At 42.3% G+C, this 26,047-nt stretch overlaps 1 protein-coding gene across 2 annotated transcripts; it reads left to right on the top strand.

Moving 5' to 3' along the window:
- Positions 1 to 723: 723 nt before the first annotated feature.
- Positions 724 to 25,945, top strand: maml1 (mastermind-like transcriptional coactivator 1). 2 transcript variants are annotated; one of them, XM_071457888.1, is made up of 6 exons: positions 724 to 1,114; positions 1,870 to 2,373; positions 12,169 to 13,530; positions 16,623 to 16,877; positions 19,080 to 19,209; positions 21,052 to 25,945. In XM_071457888.1, exons 2-6 carry the CDS (start codon positions 2,044 to 2,046, stop codon positions 22,083 to 22,085), a joined length of 3,111 nt encoding a protein of 1,036 aa, XP_071313989.1. In that variant the 5' UTR covers positions 724 to 1,114; positions 1,870 to 2,043; the 3' UTR covers positions 22,086 to 25,945. The 2 variants fall into 2 exon arrangements, with proteins under 2 accessions (XP_071313989.1, XP_071313990.1); XM_071457889.1 differs by having other exon boundaries at positions 2,076 to 2,373.
- Positions 25,946 to 26,047: the final 102 nt, after the last annotated feature.

Below are 26,047 nucleotides of genomic sequence, written 5' to 3' on the forward strand. Positions count from 1 at the left end.
TTAGTTAGTTGATTAGTTGATTGACAGGAAATTAATTGGCAACAGGTTTGATAATTGTTTGTCTGGTACCAGCTTCTCAAATGTGAATATTTGTTGGTTTTCTGTCACAGTGAACTCCACATTTTTTGGGATTTTGACAGTTCTGGGAAAAATGAGCCTTTTTCACTGTTTACTTAACAATCGATTTGTTATAACCTGTTGTGTCAGATGTTTTATTGGAAACTGTTTGGAAAAGGACAGGTGCTCCCTGTGACTACAGAACTTGCCTGAGAATCATCAGGTTTTTAAGTTTTCCTCAGTGTCAAAGTATTTTATTCATAGTTGTCAGTATATCCAAAGGTACACAGCAAACAGGGACCGCTAATAGTGAATCCGGCTTATTTAATTTTCCAAGAAGGCAAAAAAAAAATAGGTCAAGTTGTGTCTTACAGTGTAACTCAATGAACCCTTGTTAACAATATACTTTGTTTCTTATAAAAGTTTACATCTGTTCATATAAGTTAAGAATTTTATTGTGTACATTAAAATCATTCATAAGACTGTGTAGAAAAAAAATGATTTTATTACACTGATATGTAAATGAAAATTATAAATTGGGATACTTTTATGACGTTTGGGCGGGTTCTAAGCTCTAATTGGGCTACTTTTTGTCTGTCAACACTGTGACTGCTCTCTATTGGCTGGTTCTTCTGTCAATCACCGGTGAGGTGGGCGCAGGGACATTCCTCTTGTCGCTGATGGAAAAAAAGAGAAAGTTCCCAAAATGGCGGCGTGGACTTGTCTGTCCGCTGGAAAACAATAGAAGCAACACAGAGGGACCGAGTTAGCCCCTTCTGACTGACGACCCTCCGTTTCACAGCCGTAACCATCCCGAACCGGGCTCGGCCACGGGGAGGGCTATCCACGACGGCACCTCGGAGGAAATAAAACTGAAATATGATGCCTTATTTAAATGTTTCATGCTAGCCACCTAGCTAGCCAGCCAGCTAGTCGAGCTATCGTTACCCAAAACATAGCGTTAGCAACTAGCGGCTAGCAGCTAACGGCTACACGGAGGCGGAGGATCAGCTGTTAGACAGATGCTGTAGGAAGAGCGGACAGCTACAGTTTCACAGTAAGTGAATTTAAAACCTAACTAAACTCTAATTATCTGGAAAGCCCTGTCGTTTGATCTCTCGTGTGTGAAGGTGCGGTGTTAGATAAAATAATGTGTTTGCTAGCAGAGTAATAGCTGCCAAGTTTGTGAAGACACCCAGAAGCGCTAGCCACCTAGCCCTGCTGGCTACCGACCGAAGCTAACTCCGAATACTTGAACAAAATAAAGTTTCAGACAAGTTGGAGAGCCGTTACGATGCTCCCACGGACTATAACATCATCTTTAGTGAATGCACAGTGGTAAAGCCAGAAGCTAATGCCAGCTGGCTCTAAAATAACCATATTTAAACGGCGACACAGACAATTTTTAAGGAATTTTCGACGCTGTAACTTTGATTTGTGTGTGGAGGAATGTGCTAACTTAACTTAGCCCAACGGGAGTTAGTTTGATGGCGAGACAGCAACAACACTGTTACCTTTATGGAGATTTAAATCCAGGGGAAATTACTTACAGGGTTTGTACCTGGTGTAGCGGGCTGGGGCTTGTTTTCATACCACTGGGATAAAAACATGAGAGGTGTGTGTTTTTTGATTTGGGGTTAAACTCGGGCTGAATGCGGCTCTATTGCAGGACTCCAGTAGCTCTGTTTTACACAGCAAATTAAACGAGCTGTTGTATATAACGATGTTCAAAGTGTATACTTGGGTTTAAGTGAATAAAAGCAGGTGGCTGAATGGTATTGCACCCAAAAACCCAATTTTCCTCTCCGGCAGTGAGTGCCGCTGTGACTGAAGGCCATTAGCAAGACAAAGGTCGCCTCCATGGAGCCAGCACAGGAGTCTTTGTAAAGGGCGAGGGGGGGTGTATAGACGCCCAGAGAGAAAAGAGCCAAATTCAGCATTTTATGGACGAAACCTGAGCCGGGAGTTTTCTACAAGTCTGTATTGATGATGGCGGATTTTGTTACACCGCGACACAGCGCGGTGATGGAGAGGCTCCGCCGGAGGATCGAGCTCTTCCGGCAGCATCACAACAGCTGCGAGAGCCGCTACGAGAACGCAACGCTGGAGCGACTGGAGCTGGAGAGGCAGCAAACCTTCGCCCTGCACCAGCGCTGCCTGCAGGCCAAAGCCAAGCGGTCCAACAAACACCGGCAGCCCCAGCCCAGCGGCGACCAGGCCGGCCAGAGAGCGCCGGGCGGCGGAGGCGGCAGCGCGGAGCTCGGGGAGAGCGGAGGGACGGCGGCGGAGCAGAGCCGGAACAGCACCCTGATAGCGGTGAGTGAGCACTGAACACGGGATGTACAGATGTCAGAGCACCATCACACAACAGGCTGGTGCAGCAGGAATAAACCACCCAGTGACAGCTGTAGGTGCTTCAGGCTGTGTACAGAGTGGCACTCTAAATCAGATCCTTGGCACGACGGCAGCAGATTGCTTTAATTGTTTTGCACTAGTGGTGGGGATGACAAACACAGTGAAATACTATCACAAAGTGTTCCTCATGTAAATGTTGGTTTGTGCGATTGTATATTTGTGGCAAGACATTAGTGGTGGGTGATGTGGACCAAATAATGAAGTGAAGGGTCACTGTTAGCTGTAATAATAATGTTAACAGTAATAATTTGTTATTACCAATTTTTTGATAATCAGTTAATTATTTGTCTATAATGATCATTTGACTGTTAGAGTAGTTGCCGATTTATTTTTTGTTGAATCTCTGTATTTGGTAAATATCTGACAAATTACCTGATAATTTAAAGTAGCTTACATCATCACATTGATACAAAGATCACATAAAAATTCAACCTGTCCTGAATGGCAAAATCTCTGATAGACAAATTCCTATTGTGTCACAATGTATAACATCATATCCCCACCCCTACTGTAAACTGATTACATGATTATAGTATGTTCTTTAGATTAAAGATCTTTCTATTACATAATTAAGAAGACAATGAAAGCCTATGACGACTAAGAATGTCCAAAATCAAGACCAGGCTGAAAAAGTACCAGCAGTCCGTCTGTGTGAAGAGCATTAGGTACAGACAGCTCAGCAATGTCTGAAGGTTCAATCTGACAACAGTCAGACAGGTCTGGTACAATTGTGTATGTTTATAGACAGTTTATCAACCTATGAGAGGTGGGTCTAAGAAAGTACTGCTTCATGCTCTGTGTCAGACTGTGCAGTCAGTTTCAGGCTGTCAGATTGTGCGATGATTGTCTGGTGAACCGTAGTGCTATGACGGAGAAGAATATATGGCAACACAGACACATCATCAGCTTGTGTCATCATTTATGTTTTTAAAATGCAGTTCATCTTTGCTAGAGTCACACAGCCTTGTTTTCCTTTTACCTCCATTGTTTTGGTGTGCGTGCATGCACAAACTTTATTTTTATTTATTATTCGCCCAATAGTGTATTCCGCAATTTGGTGTTTGGCCACCAAAGCTCTAAACCATCTGTCAGTGGATACATCTCACAGTGAGATCTAGGACCACAGGTTTCACCACGTTTCTCTCACAACTGTCACTTTCTGTCTCAGACAGCCTTAAGATGCGGTCTGAGTGTCAGCCGTTAGATGTGTCCCACAGACATCAAGTAGGCTGTGGGTTTGTTAATCAGAGCTCATCACACTGACTGCTCCATGCCTCTGTGTTGAAGCTGTTGATCAGTGACGGTCTGCTGCCTCTAGTCTGAAGGACACGTGAATGAAAGATCTCAACTCAGGTGAAACAACTGCTGTTTGTGTGTGTGTCCTCAGTGACTGACAGAGGAAGCGTTGTTTTTGTGGCTGTGCTGTCTGGTCACGTGCTCTTTGCTTCCATCAGCCTGAGTCGGTTGGTTGCTTGTGGTTGCTTCAGCAGACACGAACTGGCATGGCTAAACCTTCATCCTGCTCAAGTGTCCTTCAGCAGGACACCAAATCTCAATCAGCTCCAGACTCTGACCTTTGACCCCCTTCCCTTTTAGTTGTAGTAGTACTCACTGCAGTATTTTGGTGCTGAAACTATTGCTCATTGAACAGATTTGTGGATTTAGAGAAAATGAACTGTCAGCTGACAATGTGTCAAACATGTCAGGTGTTCTTGAGTGTAGCATGTTTTCTCTATCACATAATTTAAATGGATTAGCTTCGGGGTTTGAACGTGCAGTGGGCATTTGTTCTTTTGACATTTTACACACTCAATAAATAGTCAGTCAGAAAAAAACAATTTGTACATGAAATGGTAAGAAAAATATTCATTATTTGTAGCCACATGTTTACATGGGTGTCTGCATAGAGGTGCACCTGTGATCCAGATGTAAACCAAACAGTAGGTCAGTTCAAACCTCAGGATTGAAAGCTTCCGTCTCTCCCAGACTCACTGACTGGCCTCAGTTTGGGAGCTCACAGTAGACTAAGGCTGCAACCATCGATTTATCTGTCCATTATTCTATGAAGCTTCAAAAAATGTCAAAACAGCCCATAACAACTTCATAGAGCAAAACGTGATGGCTTCAAATGTCTTGTTTTGTTCGATCCAAATATACACCAATGTATAAAGTTTATAATAATGTGACTGAGAAAAGCAGAAAATCCTCTACTTGGCACTGTTTCACTATTTTTGTTTGAAAAATGACTCATTTAATATATTATCAACATTATTTTTCTGTAAGTCGTTTCAGCTCTACAGTAGACAACTAAATCTTAGTTATTAATATTTTCTTATGCTTTAGGTTGATTTAGATCAGATTTTTGTGTGTTGTTCAGTTTTTACTTTTTAAAGCTACAAGTCAAACTCCTCAGTTACAATATTAAATCAACTATTTATGTCAAAACTCTGACAAGTCATAATATTTAAAGATATTTGAAAAGCTGATCTCAGTTTTTGAATAAACAATGTGCAAACTAAGTGACACCCACAGTTGTAAATATTTGGAAGTATAAAGTCTGACATGACTTGAAAACAAGTTATATACCAGTATTTTAGGTTATATTGGCATTAAGTCTTAATTAAATGTACTTTGTCCTCTGTTGCAGCATGTCTGCTTTTTTCTGTCCTGTATAAAACACAAGGTTTTTCCTACACTGTATTACAGTCTATGAAAGTCTTTCCAGCACCTGTATGTAGTCACATAGAGGACAGGTGTGTGTTACCTGAAACTCAGCTGTTAGAAAACAGAGGAGTGGAATGTAGAAGAATCCAAAGTCCATCTGATAGTGTCACAGCAGGTGAGCCTGGATTTAGCAGGCTTTAAAGTGTAGGACACCGAACTGGCTGCAGGTCTGTATCAGATTTGCACCAGGAAAAGTACGACTCTAATGTCCTGCAAAAACAAAGAAATCCAAACCAATACTGTCACCTCCTGGCTCAGTGCCGGCAACAATAAGGACAGATATGTCTTTCAAAAAATAATTTATCCAACTCAAATTTACCAAGATACAAACTAACTAAACAGTGGTGTGAAAGTAAGAGACTTATCAGTCATGTTAGGATGAGTGAAGACATGATGTGATCCATGGTGGATGGTTCAGCAAACCAAACAAAGAAAGGAGGCTGAGGAGGATGCAGCAGGCCAGACTGAGAGATAGACTGAGACTGCCTGAAGGGTTGTCCCTTCCTTTTCTGGAAGCCACGCCCAGCTGGCCAAGCAGAGCTGACGACCAACCCAGCTCCACCTACCAACCACAACAAAATGTACCAGTTCAGAGATCCTTCAGGAGGGTCTGGTGGCCACTGAAGAGGTTCTGTGGCATCAACTACAATGTTCAGGGGGTTCTAGTGATCACTGAGGAGTTGCTGTGGGACCTTTAGGAGGTTCTGGTGGTCACTGAGGAGGTTCTAGAGGCCCTTTAGCATGTTTCGAGGTGTCTGAGGAGGCACTGCATCCTTTAAGAGGTTCTAGTTTTTTGGTCTAGAGGTTTTGGTGGTTCTTTAGAAGAATCCAGTCTCTATCAAGAGTATCTAATCATCACTGAGGAGTTTAAGGGATTCTTTAGGAGGTTCTGATGGCATCTGAGGAAGCTTTGGGGATCCCGAAAGAGATGCTGGTGGTCACTGAGGAGTTTTTAGGGGTTTAAGTGGTTATTGAGGAGGTCTCAGGGTCCTTGTAGAGATTCAGGTGGTCACCAAGGAGGTTGAGGGGTTCTCTAGGATGTCCTAGTGGTCATTTAGGAGTTCCAAGGGTTTGTTTAGACATTTAAACAGAACAACACAATGAGGGAATATGTCTGTTATTAAATATTGTCCTGCTACCTGCAGACACCATGTCTATCTGTGTCGGGCAGAGTTTCATTTTCAGGATAAAGTTGCTCTCAGCAGGGACAGACCTGGAGTCCTGAGAGGTGACTCAGTGTGAACAGAAACCCCCCACCGCCCCCTCACAGCTGACTCATCACCGTGTCAGTCTTGAATACTGACACTGTCAGGAAACGCCTCGCTCTCACTCTGCTCAACGTCCTCAACAGGCACTATGTCGCTGCTGGACGAGGCGTGGCTAAAACACCTCTGCACTGCTGTGATTGGTCTCTTTCAGTAGTGATGTCACTGACTGAGGTAAAGATGATGCTGATAACAATACTAGGTTTTTTCACAAGACATAATGAGAGCTCAGCTGAAAGGAGAGTTTAGAGGCTGATACTTTGAGTGTTTGGGTGTAAAAGAAAATTTCCTCTAATATTTAGTGTTGGGAAATGTCACAATATAAAGTGAGATGACATAAAACTGTCATCGATCGGAAATTTTGCACTGATTTGACCATCAATCAATTAGTCGATTCAAGGAAAATTAATCTGTAATCATTTTGATTATGAAACAATTTTTAATACAAAGGAATAGCCAGACATCCAACCTCTCAGTTGTGAAGATGTGATGCTTCTCTATGTCAATTATGATATTAAACGAAGAAGATATTGATGAAGATGAAGATTTTCTGGCTTTGGCCTGTTGGTAGAATCAAACAGGACATGTTAAGACGTCACCATGTGCTGTGGTTAATTCAGACGGCTATGTTACAAAACAAATGATTAGTCAACTCATTAACTGAACTTTTATTTATGTAGCACTTTTTTTAGTTAAGTGCTTAAGGAAGGATGTATGAAACAGTAATGATCTTATACAATAAAAGAAAAAACACATAATATGAATATATACAAGTTAAAAATAAAATAAGTAAAATCATACAGGTGACTTAAAGGTTTGCTTGTAGCTGATGTTTAAGAGAGGACACAGAAGCAGCTGTGACTGGTAAGTCCACAAAACGGTAAAAGCACTTTACAGTAAATTAAATTAAATTTACTGTGGTAGAGGATTTTATTATTTCACCTCATACTCATACTGAAGTAGGATATTTCATTACAGACTCACAATACAGGTAAAATTAAAACAAAAAGTAATTTATTAAACGTGAACTTTAACTTTTGTTTTCTTATCTACTAGCATTTGTACTGACACCTGTGATAAATCATCAAAGGAAAATCTGCCTGTTGATGCATCAGTCTGGTTGTAGGGGTACAAGAATATACATAAAACGAGAAAAACCAGTAAAAGTCAAGTAAATAAAAATGGTAAGAAGAAACACAACAGTAATGAAGAAAGCATGCAGTGAGACTACGATAAGCTGACAGAAACACACCAGATATTTTGGATTTTTGTGGCAAAGCCAGAGTGAAAAGCTTGAGGATGAGTCACTGTGAAAATATTCAGCCTTCATTTATTTGTCTGTTTAACTGTGAGGTTAAATATGCAGAGTAAAGCTCTCACTATCTTCTGAACAGTCTCACCTTGGCTTTATTTTAATGTCATTCTGACAAAAAGTTTCCTTATTGTTTGAAAGTGTCTGTTTTCCATTCTCTAAGATACAGAAACACTGAGTTTGTGTCATCTATGTGGTAAAGATAATCCAGCAGCTGACTGCTCTACTTAGGTTAAACTGTCGTTAACTGCACAGTCCTGCTCTTTACCTTCTACCACACAGGATAAACACTGTACTTAATGGATCTAATGACATTTTGGAATGTGAATCTCACAGACTTAAAACAGCTGAACTGATAATTGTTTCTTCATCGATGAAGCCTTAAACCAGACCCAGTTAGATAAATAACACATTTGATACCTGCACTGTCCAGCTTGGTCTGAATCAATTGTCAAGTCCAAAATTTTTCATATTGTAGGTTTGTCATTTAATCTATGAAAAAAAAAATTACTGTCATATGTCATACCATTAGACATAAAAGTAGAAGTAGTAGTGACAGTGGAAGTAGTATTAGTTTAGTGGTGATGTGGTAGTCATGAGTTAAAGTAGTTACAGATGTAGGAGTAGGAGTACTGTAGCTATAGCTTAGTAGTAATTGTAGTAGAGTGAGTTGTAATGTAGGTGTATGTGGAAGACATTTTAGTAGGAACAGTAGTAGTAGTATGACATGTAGTAGTAACAGTTGTTGTAGTTGTAATAGTATAATTAGTCGTATTGGTGGTCCTAGTATAAGTTACAGTCGTAGCAGCAGCAGTAGTATGACTTGTAACAGTAGTACTAGCAGCTGCAGTATCAGAGCTGTGAAGGTCGCTGCAGACTCCAAGGACTCAAATACCCAGAATCCCACTGATGTGCTTGATGCAGAAGCTTTGTGGCTGTGGCAGGAACCCCCACCCCCCACCCCAATAGTTGGCAGTAGGTCTTTTGTTGTACTCCCACCCCAGGTCTGTAACCACAGTAACCAGCAGGAGGAGTCAGACCAGTATTTCAGGTTTAAGGAGCCCAGTGAGTCACCAGAGTTTCCTTTTCCTACAGGGCAAACATGCCGTGCTCTCCCTCTGTGTCCATCAGTGTCTCTTCACCATGACCCCCACGCCATGTTACTATCATGTTACTATACTACTATATTATACTAGTTGATTTTTCATAGTTTATAAAAATTTAATTTGTGTAAAGTAGCATAAAATGGAAATACTCAAGTAGAAGTATCTCAATGTTGTACTGAAGAAGAACTTGAGTAAATGTTGTTAGATTTCAACACTGGTTCACGTTCTTGCTCTGGCCTGATTCCGTTCTGTTACTGAACACAGAAACAGGCCTCGCTGCCTTAAATGAGACGTAACAGAGACACGGAGCAGGTCGATGAGTAACCAACACAAAGTGAGATAGACTGATTTCTCTGATTTGAAGAAAACGAGACTGACATTTCAGAAACTCCTCTGACGACACTGACTCATGCCTCTGTTAAGTCTCCACGCTACCACACACTGACTGACTAGACCACTGCTGTAGTTAGAGAGTGTATAGGAGAAAGAAACTCTGCTGGTAAACACACGGGGTCATTGACCTCTGCTGTAAAGGTGATAAAAGTTTAGAAAGGCTCCAACTGAGTGGTTCCCAAACTGTGTAGGGGCTCTTTAAAGGGTCCCAGAATGATGAAAGGATGAGAAATGAATAAAGACGTGAATTTAGAAGCTATGGCCAACCACTCTGACCAAATGTGTTGATGCTGCCATTTTGGCACTGGTCAGGCTAATCAGGAAATTCTCAGCATATTTTGGAGAAGACATCACCTTTCTCCACACTTTGACGCCACTCTGCTCAGTGAGGCTGAAACTTTCACAAACTTTATCTCTGATGCCTGAAACTTTACTGTCCAGATGCTGTTATCTGGTTTTCACACCAGATATTGATTAAAATTTAAAAGTTTTATTCATTAACTTTTAATAATCGGAGTGGTTTTCTGATGACACACTGTTTAACAGTGAGGACCTTTCACAGCAGCAGAAGCTCACTTACTAACTGGTCTGATATGGATCATTGATTAGTTCGAGGCGATAAACATATTCCTGTATTTCTGGCCTGTATTCACCTGTTGGTTGTTCTTGTGGAGACCACAGGTGTTGAGAGGACTTAATAACATACAGTGAAAGCGTGTGAGGATCAGCTGATGTGGTTTAAGTCGGGCAGTAGAGGAAGTTCTGAGTGTTCCCATCAGATCCAGTGGGTCGTGCTGCCTGCAGAGTGGGCAGATCTGATCTGCTGACTGCTCTGAGGAAGCTCTTTGTTATCTGCGTTATGTAAGCCAGCCTGCAGCTGATTCTATTAACAGCAGCAGCTTTTTGCCCCGACCACTGCTGGCTTCAACCCTCAGAAGTCCATTCAGCTGCAGCGCCCCCTGCAGCTCAAGGGCTGCCTCTGCTGATACTGAAATAGCAAGGTTGTCATAATTCAACAGCTGGCCTTGTTACTCAGTACACCCAAATAACCTGATTTTGCAGATATCTAAATTAAGACACTAACTCTAACCGGACTTCATGCTTGAATGGATTAGAACTGATAAAATCAGATGATAAATCGATTGGCAGAAAATGTATCTATTAAACTACAACGCTGTTTCCCAAGAAGTTGCGACACTGTGAATGTAAATAAAAACAGAATGCGATGATGCGCAACGCATGTAAATCTATATTTAATGTAAAATAGAACAAAGACAACATATCAAAAGGGAACCAAGGAGATCAGTTGCTGGACTTGGAACACTGAAAGTGAAATGTTGTCCCATTCTTACCTGATATGGGATTTCACCTGCTCAGCAGTTTGGGGTCTCCTTTGTCATATATCTTTGTTTCATGATGCTCCAAATGTTTTCAGTGGCTGACAGGTCTGGAATGCAGACAAGCCAGTTTAGCATCCAGACTCTTCTACTATGGAGCCATACACTCAGAATACGGTTTGGCATAGTCTTGCTGAAATATGCAAGGCCTTGTCTGAAAAAGATGTTGTCTGGATGGCAGCATATGTTGCTCCAAAACCAGTATATACCGTTCAGCATTAATGGTGCCTTCCAAAATGTGCAAGCTTCCCAAGCCACGGACACTAATGCACCCCCATACCATCACGGGTGCTGGCTTATAACAAGCTGGATGGTCCGGAGTATGCGGCATCCGTGATTTCCAATAACAATTTGAAATTTTGATTCGTCAGAACACAGGACAGTTTTCCATTTCGCAACAATCTTAAATGAGCTCAGGCCCGGGGGAAGCCCATCAGTGATTCCACTATAGAATCGTGTCTGTTTTTAATGCAGTGCCGCCTGAGGACCAGAAGATCACAGCCATCCAGTATTGGTTTTCAGCCTTGTCCCCTGCATACAGAGATTTCTCCGGAGTTACTGAATCTTTTAATGAGTTTATGAATTGTAGATGCTGAAAAATTCTTTGCAATTTTACATTGAGAAACATTATTCTTGAATTGCACTATTTGCCCACGCAGTCTTTCTCAGAGTGATGAACCTCTCCCCATCTTCACTGCACAGAGACTCTGCCTCTCTCATCACCTCACCTCAATCATCTACTGACCTGTTGCCAGTAACCTAATTAGTTGTGAGATATTCAACCAGGTGTTTTTTTTTTAAGCATTACACAACTTTTCCTTTGTTGCACCTGTCCCAACTTTTTTGAAACGTCTTGCAGGCATTAAATTCAAATTGAGCATATATTTTGCATAAAACAATGACATTTCAGCATTTCAACATTAGATTTTTTGTCTTTGTTCTATTTTAAATTAAATATGGGTTTACATGATTTGCAAATCATCGCATTTTGTTTTTATTTACATTTTACACAGTGTCCCAACTTTTTTGGAAGTGAGGTTGTAATTTACTGTCGACAAAAAACATTGAAGACGACACTCGAGGGCATGGACTTAACAATGAAAAAATGATTAGCAAATGAATTGAGAGTGAAAATAATTGTAAGTTTCAGCCCCTAAATAGTGGCAGGAAGAAGAATTACTGTAATAAAGACTAAAATTTGGCAAAGAAAGCAGCAATGTAGTAGAATAAACCTGCAACAGAATGTATCAAGTAGAAATTAGATTTAGCTTGTAATGATTTAGTATCCAAATCCATGTTTGTTTAAATCACAGTTTCTTGTCAATAACATGGTTTTATGATATATGTTTTTAGACTTTCAGCTCCCTGAAACTGTAACACGTTCATTTTTTTTGTTGAAGGCCACTTCAGCAGTGCTGGGTTTTGAATGCTTGTTATCCCACCTTGTTTGATATGGTGGTTCTGTTATAACCTTTCGACTGTTCTGTTTGTTCCTGCAGTTGCAAGAGACGGTGAAGAGGAAGCTGGAGAGCGCTGGTTCTCCTCTGGGCAGAGATCAAGTCAATGGTTTTAGTGATGGTTTCCCCCCCAACAAGAAGGCCTGTCTGGACAACGGCACCACCAACGGCTCCCCTCTGGACTCCAAGCTGGGGATCAGTGACTCTTTGAACTCTAACGGGACCCACGGACCAGCGGGGGAGTCAACGGACAGTAGCGAGCCAGGTTCGGACTTCCATCGGAAGGAGATGAAGCAGGAGCCAGATGACATCCTGCCCATCATGCCGCCGCCAGGAGGAGGCAACAACAGCCTGTTCCCTGACCTCAACCTGAACGAGCAGGAGTGGACGGAGCTGATGGAGGAGCTGAACTGTTCTGTGGCCTACGAGGACATCCAGGACATTCTCAATGACGGCTTTGAGGACCGCAAAGACCCTCTGGAGCTAGCTCCGACTCCAGGTGGTGGTGGGGCTGTTGGAGGAGGAGCAGGAAGCGGTGGGGGAGGCCAGGCGTCCCAGGGACTCCTTCCTCCAGATCTGGTGAGCGTTAAGTCAGAGTTCTCCCCAGCCTCAGCAGTTTTTGAACAGGACTCTCGCACCGGCTCCCCCCACGTCAGGTCCACCTCCTCCGGGCCACCACCTCACCCCACCAGCTCCCCTGTCGCCTCCTCCTCCGCCTCTTCTCCAGCCCTCCCCCCATCCCAGCCAGCTCCTCCGCCCAGGCAGCTTCAGCCTCCCCCCAGCCACCTCCTCCCTCCAGGGCCCCCAGTGCCTAAAGACCTGTCCCCTGCCCAGCAGCTCCAGCAGCTGGCTGCCCAGCAGCAGCGAGCCCAGCACCTCCATGGCCAGATGCAGCACAAACAGCCACAGCCAGGGGCCAAGTTCCACAACCAGGCACCCCATGCCCACCCCCCGCCTTGGCCCCAGATGGCCAACCCCTCTCAGAGCCCACTAGGGGGTGCATTTGGTATGGACAAGCCCACAAGCCCCTCTCTGTATCCACAGGACTTCAACCCCAATGCCCAGAAGCAGCTGCTGATGCCCAGTCAGCCTAACAAGGGCTCTCCCAAGGCAGGGGCCAGCAGCTATATGCCGGGACCCGGTGGGCACCCCAACATGCTGGGTCACCCAACTTCAGGGCCCCCTCTCAGTCACCCGCCAGCCCCAGGAGCTCAGGCCACGGCCGCCATGCTTAACTACAACAACACCAAACCCCTGTCGCACTTTGAGGCGGGTCCCGGACCGCCACGGCCTCCTAACACGCAGAGCCAGAACAAGGCAGCCCTGCTCACGCTGCTCAGACATCAGCAGCAGACTAAACAGAAGAACAGCATGAACTTCCGTCAGCATATACCACACACACAGGTGAGACACACACCACAAACACCTTCTCTCTGCCTTAGCATCACCTGATGTGTGCCCAAACTATGGTGACCAGTAACTGATTATATTACCAGGTAAATTCACAGGGATTGCTGAGTAATCAAAAACAATAAGTTTGTGTGTAACACAATGTTTTCAGCTGTCTGACAAAGTTAGGGCTCACGGACTGAAGCATGAGGTTCAAGTACGTTCATGGCTTGTCCAAATCACTTTTGCTATTTTATCAGCAGAAAAAACAGCTGCTCCAGGTTCATGGTTCAAAACAGTTGAACTAAGTCTCTTAATTATTCATTGGAGTTTTTTGGGCATAACATGCAGTAAACCAATCAGAGAGCCATCTCCCATTCCATTTAAAGGCCAGACACTCATGCACCTTGGTGGATTTGTATTATAATGGAGAAGTGTCTGACACAGAATTAGATTCTATTTGTGGTGAGTTGATCATATATTGTGACTGACCAGTGAGTCCAGTTCTGACACACACAGCAACTCTGTGCTCACTAAGGGGAAATGAAGAGCTGAGTGACTCAGTGCTCTGATCACAGCTCTACAGAGAAGTAACAGCATGGATCACAACATTAGACACCTTTTGATGATATATGATATATGTTATATGATGAGAAATGTGAATACATTTTCAGTTAATCATGAAACTGTGGTGAACAAATTTAGTCTAGGTAATTAATGAAAAACACTGTGACACACTCCGCTTGTGCGCATGTGCACTGTGTACCCGCCTATGTAGGTGCATAAAATACTTAAAATACCAGTGTGCCACTGACTTTAGACCAGCTTTCTGCTGGTCAATCATGAAGTCACTTTCCGCTGTCTCAAGCAGTGTGGCAGCAATGTGCCTGACCACACTGCCCACGGGCACACATGAGCACAAGTGTATTTGCTATTTAAACAACATGGACGCTGGATTGGAAATGATAACTGTGTCGGTCTGAAACTTGAAAAGACACTTGTGTTGTGTTTTGAGCTGCCGTGTGTAAGATAGAGCCTTCAGTGTTGTTAGTGAACAGATTTAAAATCTGTGTTAATCTGTGTTAAGTTGGTTTGACTGTCTGAGTTGAACTGTGGCATCCGTGATAACATCACAACGCTACAACAATAACAAGTGTACCAACTGATCAGTGTGTCCCCGCTCTGCTTTCATAACCAGGCCAGCACCACATTCCTGGACGAACACACACACATACACACAGACAGCTTCATCACCGCTCAACTGTATAAAGGAGAGCAGGTCTGCAGCTTGTTTTATTCTGAAATCTTACTGTACAGCATAGACTGACATTAGTATTATATTTGATATACAGTGGTCTTCAGAGTGTGTCTAATAAACAAACCCAGACCCAGCTCCACACACCCACACAGCTGTAGTAGAGTGATGTATGATGGAGTCTCCTGCTGGCTCATTACTGTGGACACAGCAACTCCTTTAGAAATGCTCTGCACCAAAAGAGACCAAAGGCCTGACATTCAGGTTCTCTCAGATTTTAGGTGCAGTGTAGAGACAGCAAACATCTAGAGGATAATCACTGGAGCTGTATGATTGATATATGTACATAATGATGCTGGTTGGAGCAGAAGTGTTTACACTTTTATTTGAGTTGGTCTCAAATAAAAGTTATTAGTTATTTTAAGACACTGGTCACAAAAAAGAAAAGAACGAAACTGGCTCTGTTAAACTCTGTTCAGTGCAAAACACAAAAACATGGCTGAAAAACACAGAAGCACTTTAAAAGTAGGAGATTTGGCATTTAATAAAACTTAAACAATCTAATGTCCTGCCAGCATCCCATAAACATCGCAGTGTTTGTTAAAAACCAGTCAGATAACAGAGAGGCTGTGAAAGCCAGTTCCATTGTCGATGTGGTTCTGGGTTTGTTGATACATAGATTTTTTTAAAGCTCTGATTCTAACAAATATTTACCTGACCTTATTTCTTTTTTCATTCTTTTTATTACCAAAGAGCAATGTAGACAACTTTAGGATGCAGGGTTTTTTGGGGGGGGTGTTTTTCCCTTCCCTTTCACTGGTTGAAATAAATAAATAAAAATATCACAGGCTGTGGATTAAATTGGCTCATTACATAATAAAAAATTAAACTTGAGTTTTAAGTTTTTTATGATATTAGTTACCAATAGATGTTGACAGTTGAACTTAATTGGACTGGTTAAAGGATTCAAATTAATAAATTAATATCAATTAATAAATTGATACTGACAGAGTCCATCTGCTGCAGAGTTGGGATGATTTCATGACTCTCTGTCAATCAGACTTTGTTGTTTTTGTGTAAAAGTGAAAAATTTTGTCTCTACGAGGATGTTAGAAGAAAGGCCAGGACTCAGGAGAGTCATTAGGGATAATCTTTATTATCTGAAGCACTGATATCCACAGTGAGTTCATGTCAGACAGGGCTGTGATCCCTGTGGTTGTACTGGTTTTAGTCCAACAGGTGCAGATGAAGACCAGTACAGAGCAGTTTTAGGGAGGTGAAGTCAGGCTGCAGCAGGGAGGCCTTTTGTTCAGCTGCTCTGCTTCAGACCGGCCTGGGCCCCACATTTTAACGTCCACCGACTCTCTCTCTCTGTGTGTGTGTGTGTGTGTGTGGGTCAAGCAGCTGGTTGCTAAGGCTCACACAGGGGGGTGAAGTGAGGCGATGACAAAGCAGCCTTTCATATTCTCTCTCTCTGTGTATTTAAATATAGCTGCTCCTGCTTGTATTTTTCCTCTGAGCAGACGGGACGCTCTGTTCCTGCTGTACTTAACACTTTATTATCACGGCTGTTGATCTGATGCTGTTACTGAAACTTTCTACAAACTTTTAATTCAAGTTAACAGCACAAAGACAGACGTGTCAGGTCTTTCACTGAGTTAGATACTTACAAACAAGCTGTGGGTGGTTCCCAAGACTGTTTCTCACATTTTTGCATTCTGAGATTTTCTTATTAGTTTGTTGTTTGCTCTTTAAATAATATTTCCACTAATATCTTCAAACTGATAATCTGTCCAGCTCCCCCTGGTGGAAACATGAAGGTCTACATCCTCTTTATTTCCCTCTTTCATAGGACCAGAACAACTATCCTGCTCCTCCACATGGCCCAGGCCCCACCAACACCATGGCATCTGCGCCCGGAAACAACGGCATGGCGGCACAGCCGGGAGGGAACGCCATGGCAAGTAACCATGGTAACGCAGCATACCTGAGCAACCAGGCAGTGGCAGCGGCTGTGCTGAAGCAGCAGCAGCATCAGCAGCAGATCCTGGAGCAGCAGAAACAGCAGCAGCAGTACATGCAGAGGCAGCAGCTCATGGCTGAACAGGTGTGTTACATCTGTACACTGGTGTTCACTGTCTCAGACATGTGTCTTTCCTCAGGTGTAATGAAACATCACGCTCACTCCACCTGGTCTTGATGTTGGTCCGGATGTTGTCATTGTTTTAGAGCTGCTGAAACAATGACAACATCCGGGTTTTTAACTGTTGGTCAGACAAAAAACACATTTGAAAACATCACCTACAACCCTCGGATTCATTATTGATTAATCAAATGATTAATTAATCTGTGACTGATTATTCTGCAGCTGTTTTAATTACCAAGTGATTAAATCATCCCCCAGAAAAAAACACTGATCTGAATACTTCATCTACCAAAGAAACTTCAGTTTCTCTGTTTTAATGTCTCAGTGAAGTGAAGTAGAGACACTGCGAAGGATGTTTTTCATTTATTTAAACATTTTGAGACTGAACAGTTGTGGACATGTCGGAAACACTCAGCAGCGCTGAGTGGTGGATAATGAGGTTAAAGCTACAGTAGAACTGAGAGCAGGAACTGAAACATCACTGGGTTCAGATTGCTCATGACAGCTAAAGTTAAAATGCAGTTAACACACAGACATCATATAGCAATGGTTGGCAACTGACAGCCCACAGGCCAAAACTGGCCCAACAGCAATAATATCTGGCCTAACAGATTGTTTTAATAATTGATTTTTTTTTTTTTTTAATCTTATAGTATCAGACTGACTGTCCCACTTTTAGTCATAATGTCCAAACACGATGCCCCTGCCCATGAAGAAACTTATTATACTTTTATCCATGTTGAGAGTAAATGACACAGTCACATTAGGCTGCGGCTGCTCTGTAGTCAGAGCACAGCACCTGGTGCTAAAATAGATCTTTTGCAGTTACCACAGAATCACTTCCTCTTTAGCGAGTTTGTATGAGAAAGGTTTTTTTGGTTTTTTTTTGTTTTGTTTGTTTGTTTTCAGAAAGCAGTGCTTTATTTCTAGCTGTTGTGAGCTTTTATTCTGATAAGTTCTGACAGGAAGTTCCAAAGGTTTTGTTGTCTGCTTAACAGACCTATGAAACAGCAGACACATGATGTGTGATAAAAAAAAAAATAACACTGGTTTAGTAAATCAGTCAAACATGTAAAATGTGAATGTGGTCACAGAGACACATGTGAACAGTAACAAAGTAAATTCCAGTTTCATTTTTATCACCAGTATATTCAATCAGTTGTTGATGTTCTGCCTGCCATCTAATGGATTAGAGAAAAAGTTGCCCAAGGCCAGACTGACCTGGTCTTCAGAGTCCTCAGTCTCTGCATAGACAGACAGGTGAACTCCTCTCCAGCCTGTAACTCTTCTTGTCATGGACACTAGAGGGAGCTGTTTGCTGTCTCAGCAGTCTGACTGGTGTTCACAGTATAAGACTGCCTGCTCTTTACATTTGACCAGTGCTGTCCTTTGTGTCAGGCATCTCTTCTACCGTCCATGATCATAATGATGAGGATGATGACAGCTCACAGCCTCACCAGCCTGTATAGGATTTTGCAGATATTGCTGATCCTGTGGAGCTGTTGTGTATAAAAGAGGAGTGTTGATTCTTCTAGAGCTGCAGCATTAAGTCGATTGATTAACTGAATGACAGCTTCTAAACTGAGGTGGTGCAATATGTCATGTTGGTTAATATCTTTTTTTAAACATCAACTGGATTCTTTACTGAACATTTGGTTATCAGACCAAACCAACTAACTCCAGCCCAGTGTTTGGAAGGCAGCGCTGCACAGCTAAGTTCCCACTACATGATTTTAGCCCTGAATTATTGATAACCTGTTGTTGGGTTTTGGAGATTGTCAAGAAAAACCCTAAGGCAGGCTGGCGTCGCTCAGCACTGATTAATCAACACTCAGTGTGTTCAAAGACATGACTTTAAGTGTAAAAATGTAGTTCTTATTTATTTCCCAACATACTGTTCTGATTGGCAGTTCATCTTGTTTCATTGTCAGATTAGTTACCAACCAGATGGTCCAAACAGATCCTTAGTAATTAAATATTTGAAGTTTTGTCTTCGAACCAAAGTTTAATGTCATGTCATAATAATCTGTTCATCTGTCTGATAAAACGCAGCGTCATTATCAAGAGTTTGTGCTGACATGTCAGTTTTACTCTGACCTGTGGTTTCTTGGGAACTAGTTTCCATTTAACAAGTGTGACGAGTGTTTGAACCTGTCTGTGCAGGAGAAGCAGCGGCAGCAGGACCAGCAGCTCCAGAGACGCCTGACGCGACCTCCACCACAGTACCAGGACCAGCCGGGACAACCGGCCAATCAGAACCCTTTCCCACAGCAACCAGTCAACCAGTTTACAGGTATGACCACAGGAAGTTACACCTGGCTGTCTGAGCCTGAGGAGCTCACACGTATAGATCAACATATCAACAACAGACCTGTTCAAAGATTCGTCGTTATGAAGCTCACAATGTTCATGAATTGGTTTGTGTTCATCACTGAGGTCAGAGAAGAGAGAAATATTAGGAACCTCTCACTATGATCCAGTCCTTCACATGAGTGTGAAAATGCATAATGTTTTTTATAGCATCGACATAAACTCAAACTCAACTGACAACACATAAACAGACTTTATGGCAGCCAAACAGTTGTGTTGGGTTGCATTAGATTGTACAGGAGTACCTAATAAAGTGGTCACTGAGTGTATAAAGATTCAGATATTTAAATTTAATAAAATTTAATTAATTAAACTTAATAAAAAATAAATCAGAACCTTAAATTAATCCTTAAAGACATTAAATCAACAAATTAATTTTCCCATTGGAAATAAAAATAAATGTGACTTCACGCATTCAAATTGTTTTCAAGATTCAAGTTTTCATTTATTCATATATAACTCACTAAAAATTAATAAAAATTAAGTGTTTTTGCTTTTGTGTAATAAATGTAAAAAAGCAATATTCTATTTTAAATTGAATCAGTGATTGGATCTGTCTGTTTTCTGAATGTGTAAACATGCTACACCCTGAAATTTATTAATTTTTAATTTAAAACAATATTCAAAATCCTGTAGCTACAAGCTGGATGTGAGTGAGAAACTGATAATATGAATTATAGTTAAATATTTCTGTCAACATGTAGCTTTTGTATAATTGTGAAGCTAATATGCTAAATATTTATGAAAAAAATACATGGTTGTCCTGACATTTATAAAACAGTGTAACGCACAGGATGGTCATATGCAGAACACATGAACCTGAGCTCATAATAATAATGAAACAGTGATGTTTTGGTTGTGTTACAGCTTTTTAAATTAAGTTTTATTTTTTAATTTTTTAAATAAAGTATAATATATAATTATTTTCTAGCACAAAAATTCTAGTAAAACTCAACTGGTGTCCAATATTTTATAGTGATGGTCAGTGACCATCAGGATGAGGCTGTGCTGTTTGTGAGGGATGAGTTTTATCAGATCAGATACTGAACGACCAGGTTGTTGTTGTGATGTTCAGGACAAGCATTTCTCTCAGTCAGTGTGTAAATGATGCTCACCGCTGATTTGAATGGAAAATATCAGTAGCTGTCTGGTTCTGATGAACTGTTCAGTCTGATCACACTCTGTCTCATGTTATATTTACATCTGCAACATTAAACTGTCATCTGTGTTCAGTGTGATACTGCTGCAGGATCAATAATAACTCATCTGGCACTTTTATTATTTAGAAAGAACTAATCAGGAAAACATGAAAAAAAAACAGTAGAAATATGTTTTTATTTTAAGAACCACCTACTTGAACTTTTAAAAATAAGTTGCTGGTATTTTCATGTGTTTTACTTTTTCACATTCAGTCCCAATTAACACAGCAAAGTAAAAAAAGTTTTAATCCAACTCCTCCCTGTCCTGTAAGAAGAGACATGGTACATTGATAGGATTAGTAATAATGATAAACTTAATTTATACAACACATTAACTGCCAAAGGATGTGATACAATGTGCTTCACAATCATGAAAAATATACTTGTAAAGACACCTAAACATGAAAACAAGAGAAATTTGAAGCGAGTACAAACAAACTGTATGAGGTAAATTTTTAAAGGTTTCCAGGTAATGGTAGAAAAGATAAAAATCAGTGTTTCGTTGACCAAAGAAAGAAGATAAACAACAAAACAAATGTTTTTTCACTTCTTGTCTCTCCTCACAGCTTCCTCTCAGCCAATGGGCAGCGTCGGCTCCATGGGTGGCCCCGCCCCTGGGTCCCAGCGTATGTTCCCTCAGAACCAAGGCATGATGGGTATGAACATGGGCCAGGGTGGTGGGCCAGCAGGTGGTGTAGCTCCGCCCCCTGCAGCAAGTCAGGCTGACATCAGTCTGCCATCCTGTGGTGGTGGAGGGGGTGGGGCTGGCGTGGACGTCCAGCAGGTCCTCTACAACAATATGAACCTTCACCCCAACCACCCAGGACACCCGCCCCAGCAGCCCGGCCTGCAGCGCCAGCCACTGGGACCCATGAGCACCCAGTACAGGCAGAACCTCCTGGCCCAGCAGCACCTGAAGACGCAGCCCAACGCTGCCATGCTGAAGCAGCAGCAGCTGGCCGCTGCTGCCGCCCGCATGCCAGGCTCCATGCAGAACAGTATGGGGGCCAACCTGCCCAACTCCATGTCTGGCAGCTTACAGGGGGCACAGAGCGCTGCCTGGCAGCAGCAGCTCACCAACCAGCCGCCCTCTAGTAATGCCGGCCTGCCCCCCAACGCCTTCAACAACACCCCCAACGCCTTCCACATGCAGCCTCGCATTCCCAAGATGCCACCAGGCACCACACCCTTTGGTGCAAACCCCGGGGGTCGCCCAATGGGAGGCATGAACCCCGGGCAGCAGATGATGCAAACAAACATGGCTGCTGCCCAGCAGAGGGCACCACCCAACCCTCAAAGCATGGGCCAGCCGATGGCCAATCAGCAGCAGACTCAACAACAGGCCAATCAGAACCAGGCCGTCCTTCCAGACATGACGGCATTCGGACAGCCACAGGGCAACGTCCGCCAGGGACTGCAGTGTAACCAAGGATACCAGGTGAGCAGGACTGCTAATCAGCAGCAACAGGTGTCATTTGGATACAACGTGGCGTCGGGCAGCTTCGCCGCAGAGAGTGAGCTGGTGGACTCCCTGCTGAAGGGTCAGAGCCCCCAAGAGTGGATGGCCGACCTGGACGAACTGCTTGCCAGCCATCATTAGTGAAACACACCTGTCGGCACATGGAGCACCTGAACTGTGCTGAGCGGAGAGTCTGCACTGCTCAACCTGCACGGCGGAAACATAGAGGACGAACCGCCAACTCTGCAGCGATGAAAAGATTGATTTGTGTTTTTGAGACCAACAGCAACACTGTTCTGATCTGTGTGTTAGCATTAGCCACCCAGCTAATGAAAAATGACCAGAAGTCAGCTGATGGCTGCTACACTCATGAAGGTCGTTTTTCTCTGATCTGTGGAGGAGATGTTTCACCTGATGTGTTGGGACTGTGTCACAGTCTCACTTCATCAGGTAGAGTCCATCCCAGCCACAGGTGTGTGAGCTAGCTGCACAATCCATTGCAATGCAATGAAGAAACATGAGGAGGTTTTTTCTTCCTGCTGGTCAGAGACAGTCAGTGTGTCTGTCCCTCTGTGTCAGTGTTCCTTCAGTTCTGTCTGCTTGTTGCTTAAAGACACAGACGGGTCTGAACAGCTCCGTCAGCTGATTACCGGAGGTTTAACATGAATTAAATCCATCAGCCGATAACTGGTTAGACACTAAACCAGTTCAGCTGAATCCTGATGTGTCTCCTCTCCTCAACTGAGGAGATCGACATCAGGCACATTCAGGCTTGTTCAGAAATCTGGCAGTTTAACGAGGCTTGTTGTAAAACTACACACGTGGTAGAACAGGACTTTAAACCTTTATAATTCATCATGATAAATTACAGCCGGTATGAGAACCACGTGCTGACATCTGTCCAGCAGTGTTAGTGTAAGAAAATGACTTGAAGGAAGGAAACCAGTTCAAATTTCATTTACTGATTAATCCTGTCAGTGGATGGTGTTCAGTTAAATGTGTGAGTGTACAGCTACACTATAAAGTCGACACTTTATATTGATACTGCACTGTCAGAAAATAGTATGAAAGAATTATGATTTAAGAAACGATTCTTGGAAATAAATATAGTAACTTTATCTTGAAAATTCAGCTGAGCACCAGTTCATAGAATAAAATGACTAGATAGAGAAAAAAAACTTTTTTCATAAATCAGTTCAGTTTAAAGATTTACATCATGGAGGATAACAACACAGTGCAACATAATATAACCAGAGGTAAAGAAAGATGTAAGAGAGCGTCACCTCGGGATAGAAAGATGGAGAATGTGTTGGCATCACCAGCTCTGACAGATGAACCGTCTCCAGCAGGTTCTTCAGTTTCTTCTTTATTTCCTAAATTGAACTCTTCACCGTTGGCACGTGGGACAACACTGTCAGCAACACTACACTCAAAAAACCCACAGTTTTATTCTGCAGGTTTAACTGAGCTCAGAAAGACGACAACACAGAGTTAAATCTGACGTCAGCTCTGTGTGAATGTCGACTGGTTTCTGATGTTTCTGTTCTGCCTCGTGTGTCAGTTTGTAAACACTTCATCACAGTGTGTTCGTGTTGTGTTACACACTGCAGCGTTTATTCATGACTGGACTGAACGGAGGAGGTGAACTAAGACTACTACTGAACCTGTGGATCAGTGCTTAACCACTGTACCGTCCTCCACAGCGCCACCTAGAGACCATCAGCAGCGATCTAACTGTCAGACACAAATTTGATTCTTTGTCACTTCCCTCAGAAACAAGGTGAAAATACACAGGAAGTTAACACACATCATTTTAAAGGATCATACCAGAGTTTTTCCTGTTTTACACCGTTTGCCATGAATCATAAAAACCAATGACTATGTTTGACAGCCTGCTGTCATGTTTGTACGTTTTTGGTTTTTCAGTTCAGAGAGAGAAAACCCATCACATCATGCTGAGTTTATTTTTTATCGTTTATATTTTGATGATTTGACTTCACCATGGGCTGCTGAAGTGACTGTAACAAAATGACGGCTGAACAAGTTGATTTTCATACTGTAGGGAAATGTTTGGATGCACACGCGACCAGGAAGACGACAGCAAATATTTAAATATATTTAACAATACAGCATGGTTTGTTTAGGGAAATGATCTGCAGTAATGTAGATAATGATTTTTCTTTTCTGTCTCTCTCTGAATGACTGAATTTATTTCTGTCAAGTCACTGAGAAACTGCTCATATTCTTCTGAGGGGTGACTGCTGGACATTAGCCTACACTGTCTTAATAATCACAAATATTTTCTCATCTTATACAATTATCTAAAGGAACATTTAGGCTGAAACTGTTTTTACGTTAAGTGGAGGGAGGTGATGATAAGAACACACACTTTCTTTAACATCAAAACCAACAGGATTTACATTGGTGTAGAGCTGAGTCATTATTTCACCTGAGTGAATTATTCAGCTGGTTAATTAATCACTTATTCAGATATGTTTTTTTTTATTTATTAGTCAACAGTTAACTTGGGTGTTAACAGTAAAACTACAAAAACACTGATGTGGTCCTTTTAAAGTTTAAGGCTGCAGAGCTGATGAAAAACAAAAGAAACAAAGTGAAGAGACACAGGAAGCTCTGACTGATCCCTGTCACACATTTCTGTTTCCTGTCGACCTTCTTCTGGTTTAATATGTAAACAGTCTCATTGGGGTCAGAGCTCAGCTTCCTCCTGCAGCTGCAACAGACACTCATATGTGTTTGAAGGTGTGCGTGCAGATGTGTATGCTCCTACATGCTTCGTGTAGAAACGCTCAGAGCTGCATCGCTGCGCCTCAGGCTGACTCCATTAAATGACATTTCAGATGAGGTGAAAACAGCAGTCAGAGAACCTTGATGTGTTTACCTGTAAAATCACTGAAATCAGCTTCACTGGGACGTTTTTCTGCTGCACCTGTGGTCAGCGGACAGGTCATAGTGAGGGCTCAGACCCAATCACACCTTCAACATGTCAGACCTTGTCCTGTCTTGTAGATTAAACCTCAACACAAACCAGCAGCAGTCACTACACAGGAACACAGGAAGTGATGTAAGTTCTGTGTTGCAGAGAGACAGTCACATGTTGTAATGCTGCGTTCGAGTCTCATTGGAAAAGTGTCACCTTCAGCTGGTATCATACATCACTGACTCTGCCCTGAACTGAGTCTCCCAGGCTCTGGACCTGATTCTGCAGCTGCTGATGTCCTTCAAAAGAGATACAAACGGTCATGTCTGTATCACACTGAGTGTTTGTATAAATCCAGGAGGATTTACTCAGTCTCAGCTCTGTTTTCTGTAAAGTCCTGGTTAAAACAATAAAACAACAAGACAATTAAAACAGAAGCAATCGCGGGTGGGGGGGGAGTGTAGTCAGTCTTCCATGGGAGTCTGAATTCAGGGCAAACTGTAAACCATGAAGTCCTGTGAGGTTTTCTCAAACTGACCTTTTCCACAGTGACTTGTTGTGAACGCAGCTTTGTAAGGTTTTTACCAAGTTCAAAACGTCTGAGTGTATAATCTGCATTAGGTCCTGATGCCGATCAGATGTTTAAGGCGGATCTGTGACCGGGTCGTCCTGTTAAAGGTGGAACTGTGACTCGGTTGTTCTATCTACTGTACTGTTTTTTCTTCACAGAAACGTATGCATTGTGTTCTTGCAGACATGTTGTATTTTATTTGTAATGTTATTGTTGCTGAACAGGAGCTTGGGGCCGGTTTCACATCTTCATCCAAATCGCTGCTGAATCTTCAGCTTCCAGCCGCTCGGCCTCCCGGGGTTTTCTGGGCTCAACTGTTGTGTAAATGTCTATAAATATATTTTTTGTATGTAAGCCTTTCCTAATGACCTGGAGAAGATAGATGTTATTTTTATATATTGCTGCGGATTTTTTGTAAGTATTTTATACTTTTGATATGGTTCTCTGTAAAACAAGAGTATTATGTAAATATAGTTCTTTAGAAACAAGTTTGTTGTCTGTGTGCTTCACTCTCTCTCTCTCTCTGTGTGTGTGTGTGTGTGTGTGTGTGGTAGATTTTTCCTCCTAAAGTAAATTTACAAGTAAAAAACA

Source organism: Trachinotus anak, unplaced genomic scaffold (genome assembly GCF_046630095.1).
Source record: "Trachinotus anak isolate AG129_WGS33_773 ecotype Australia unplaced genomic scaffold, CSIRO_AGI_Tana_v1 ptg000021l, whole genome shotgun sequence".
NCBI lineage: Eukaryota > Metazoa > Chordata > Actinopteri > Carangiformes > Carangidae > Trachinotus > Trachinotus anak.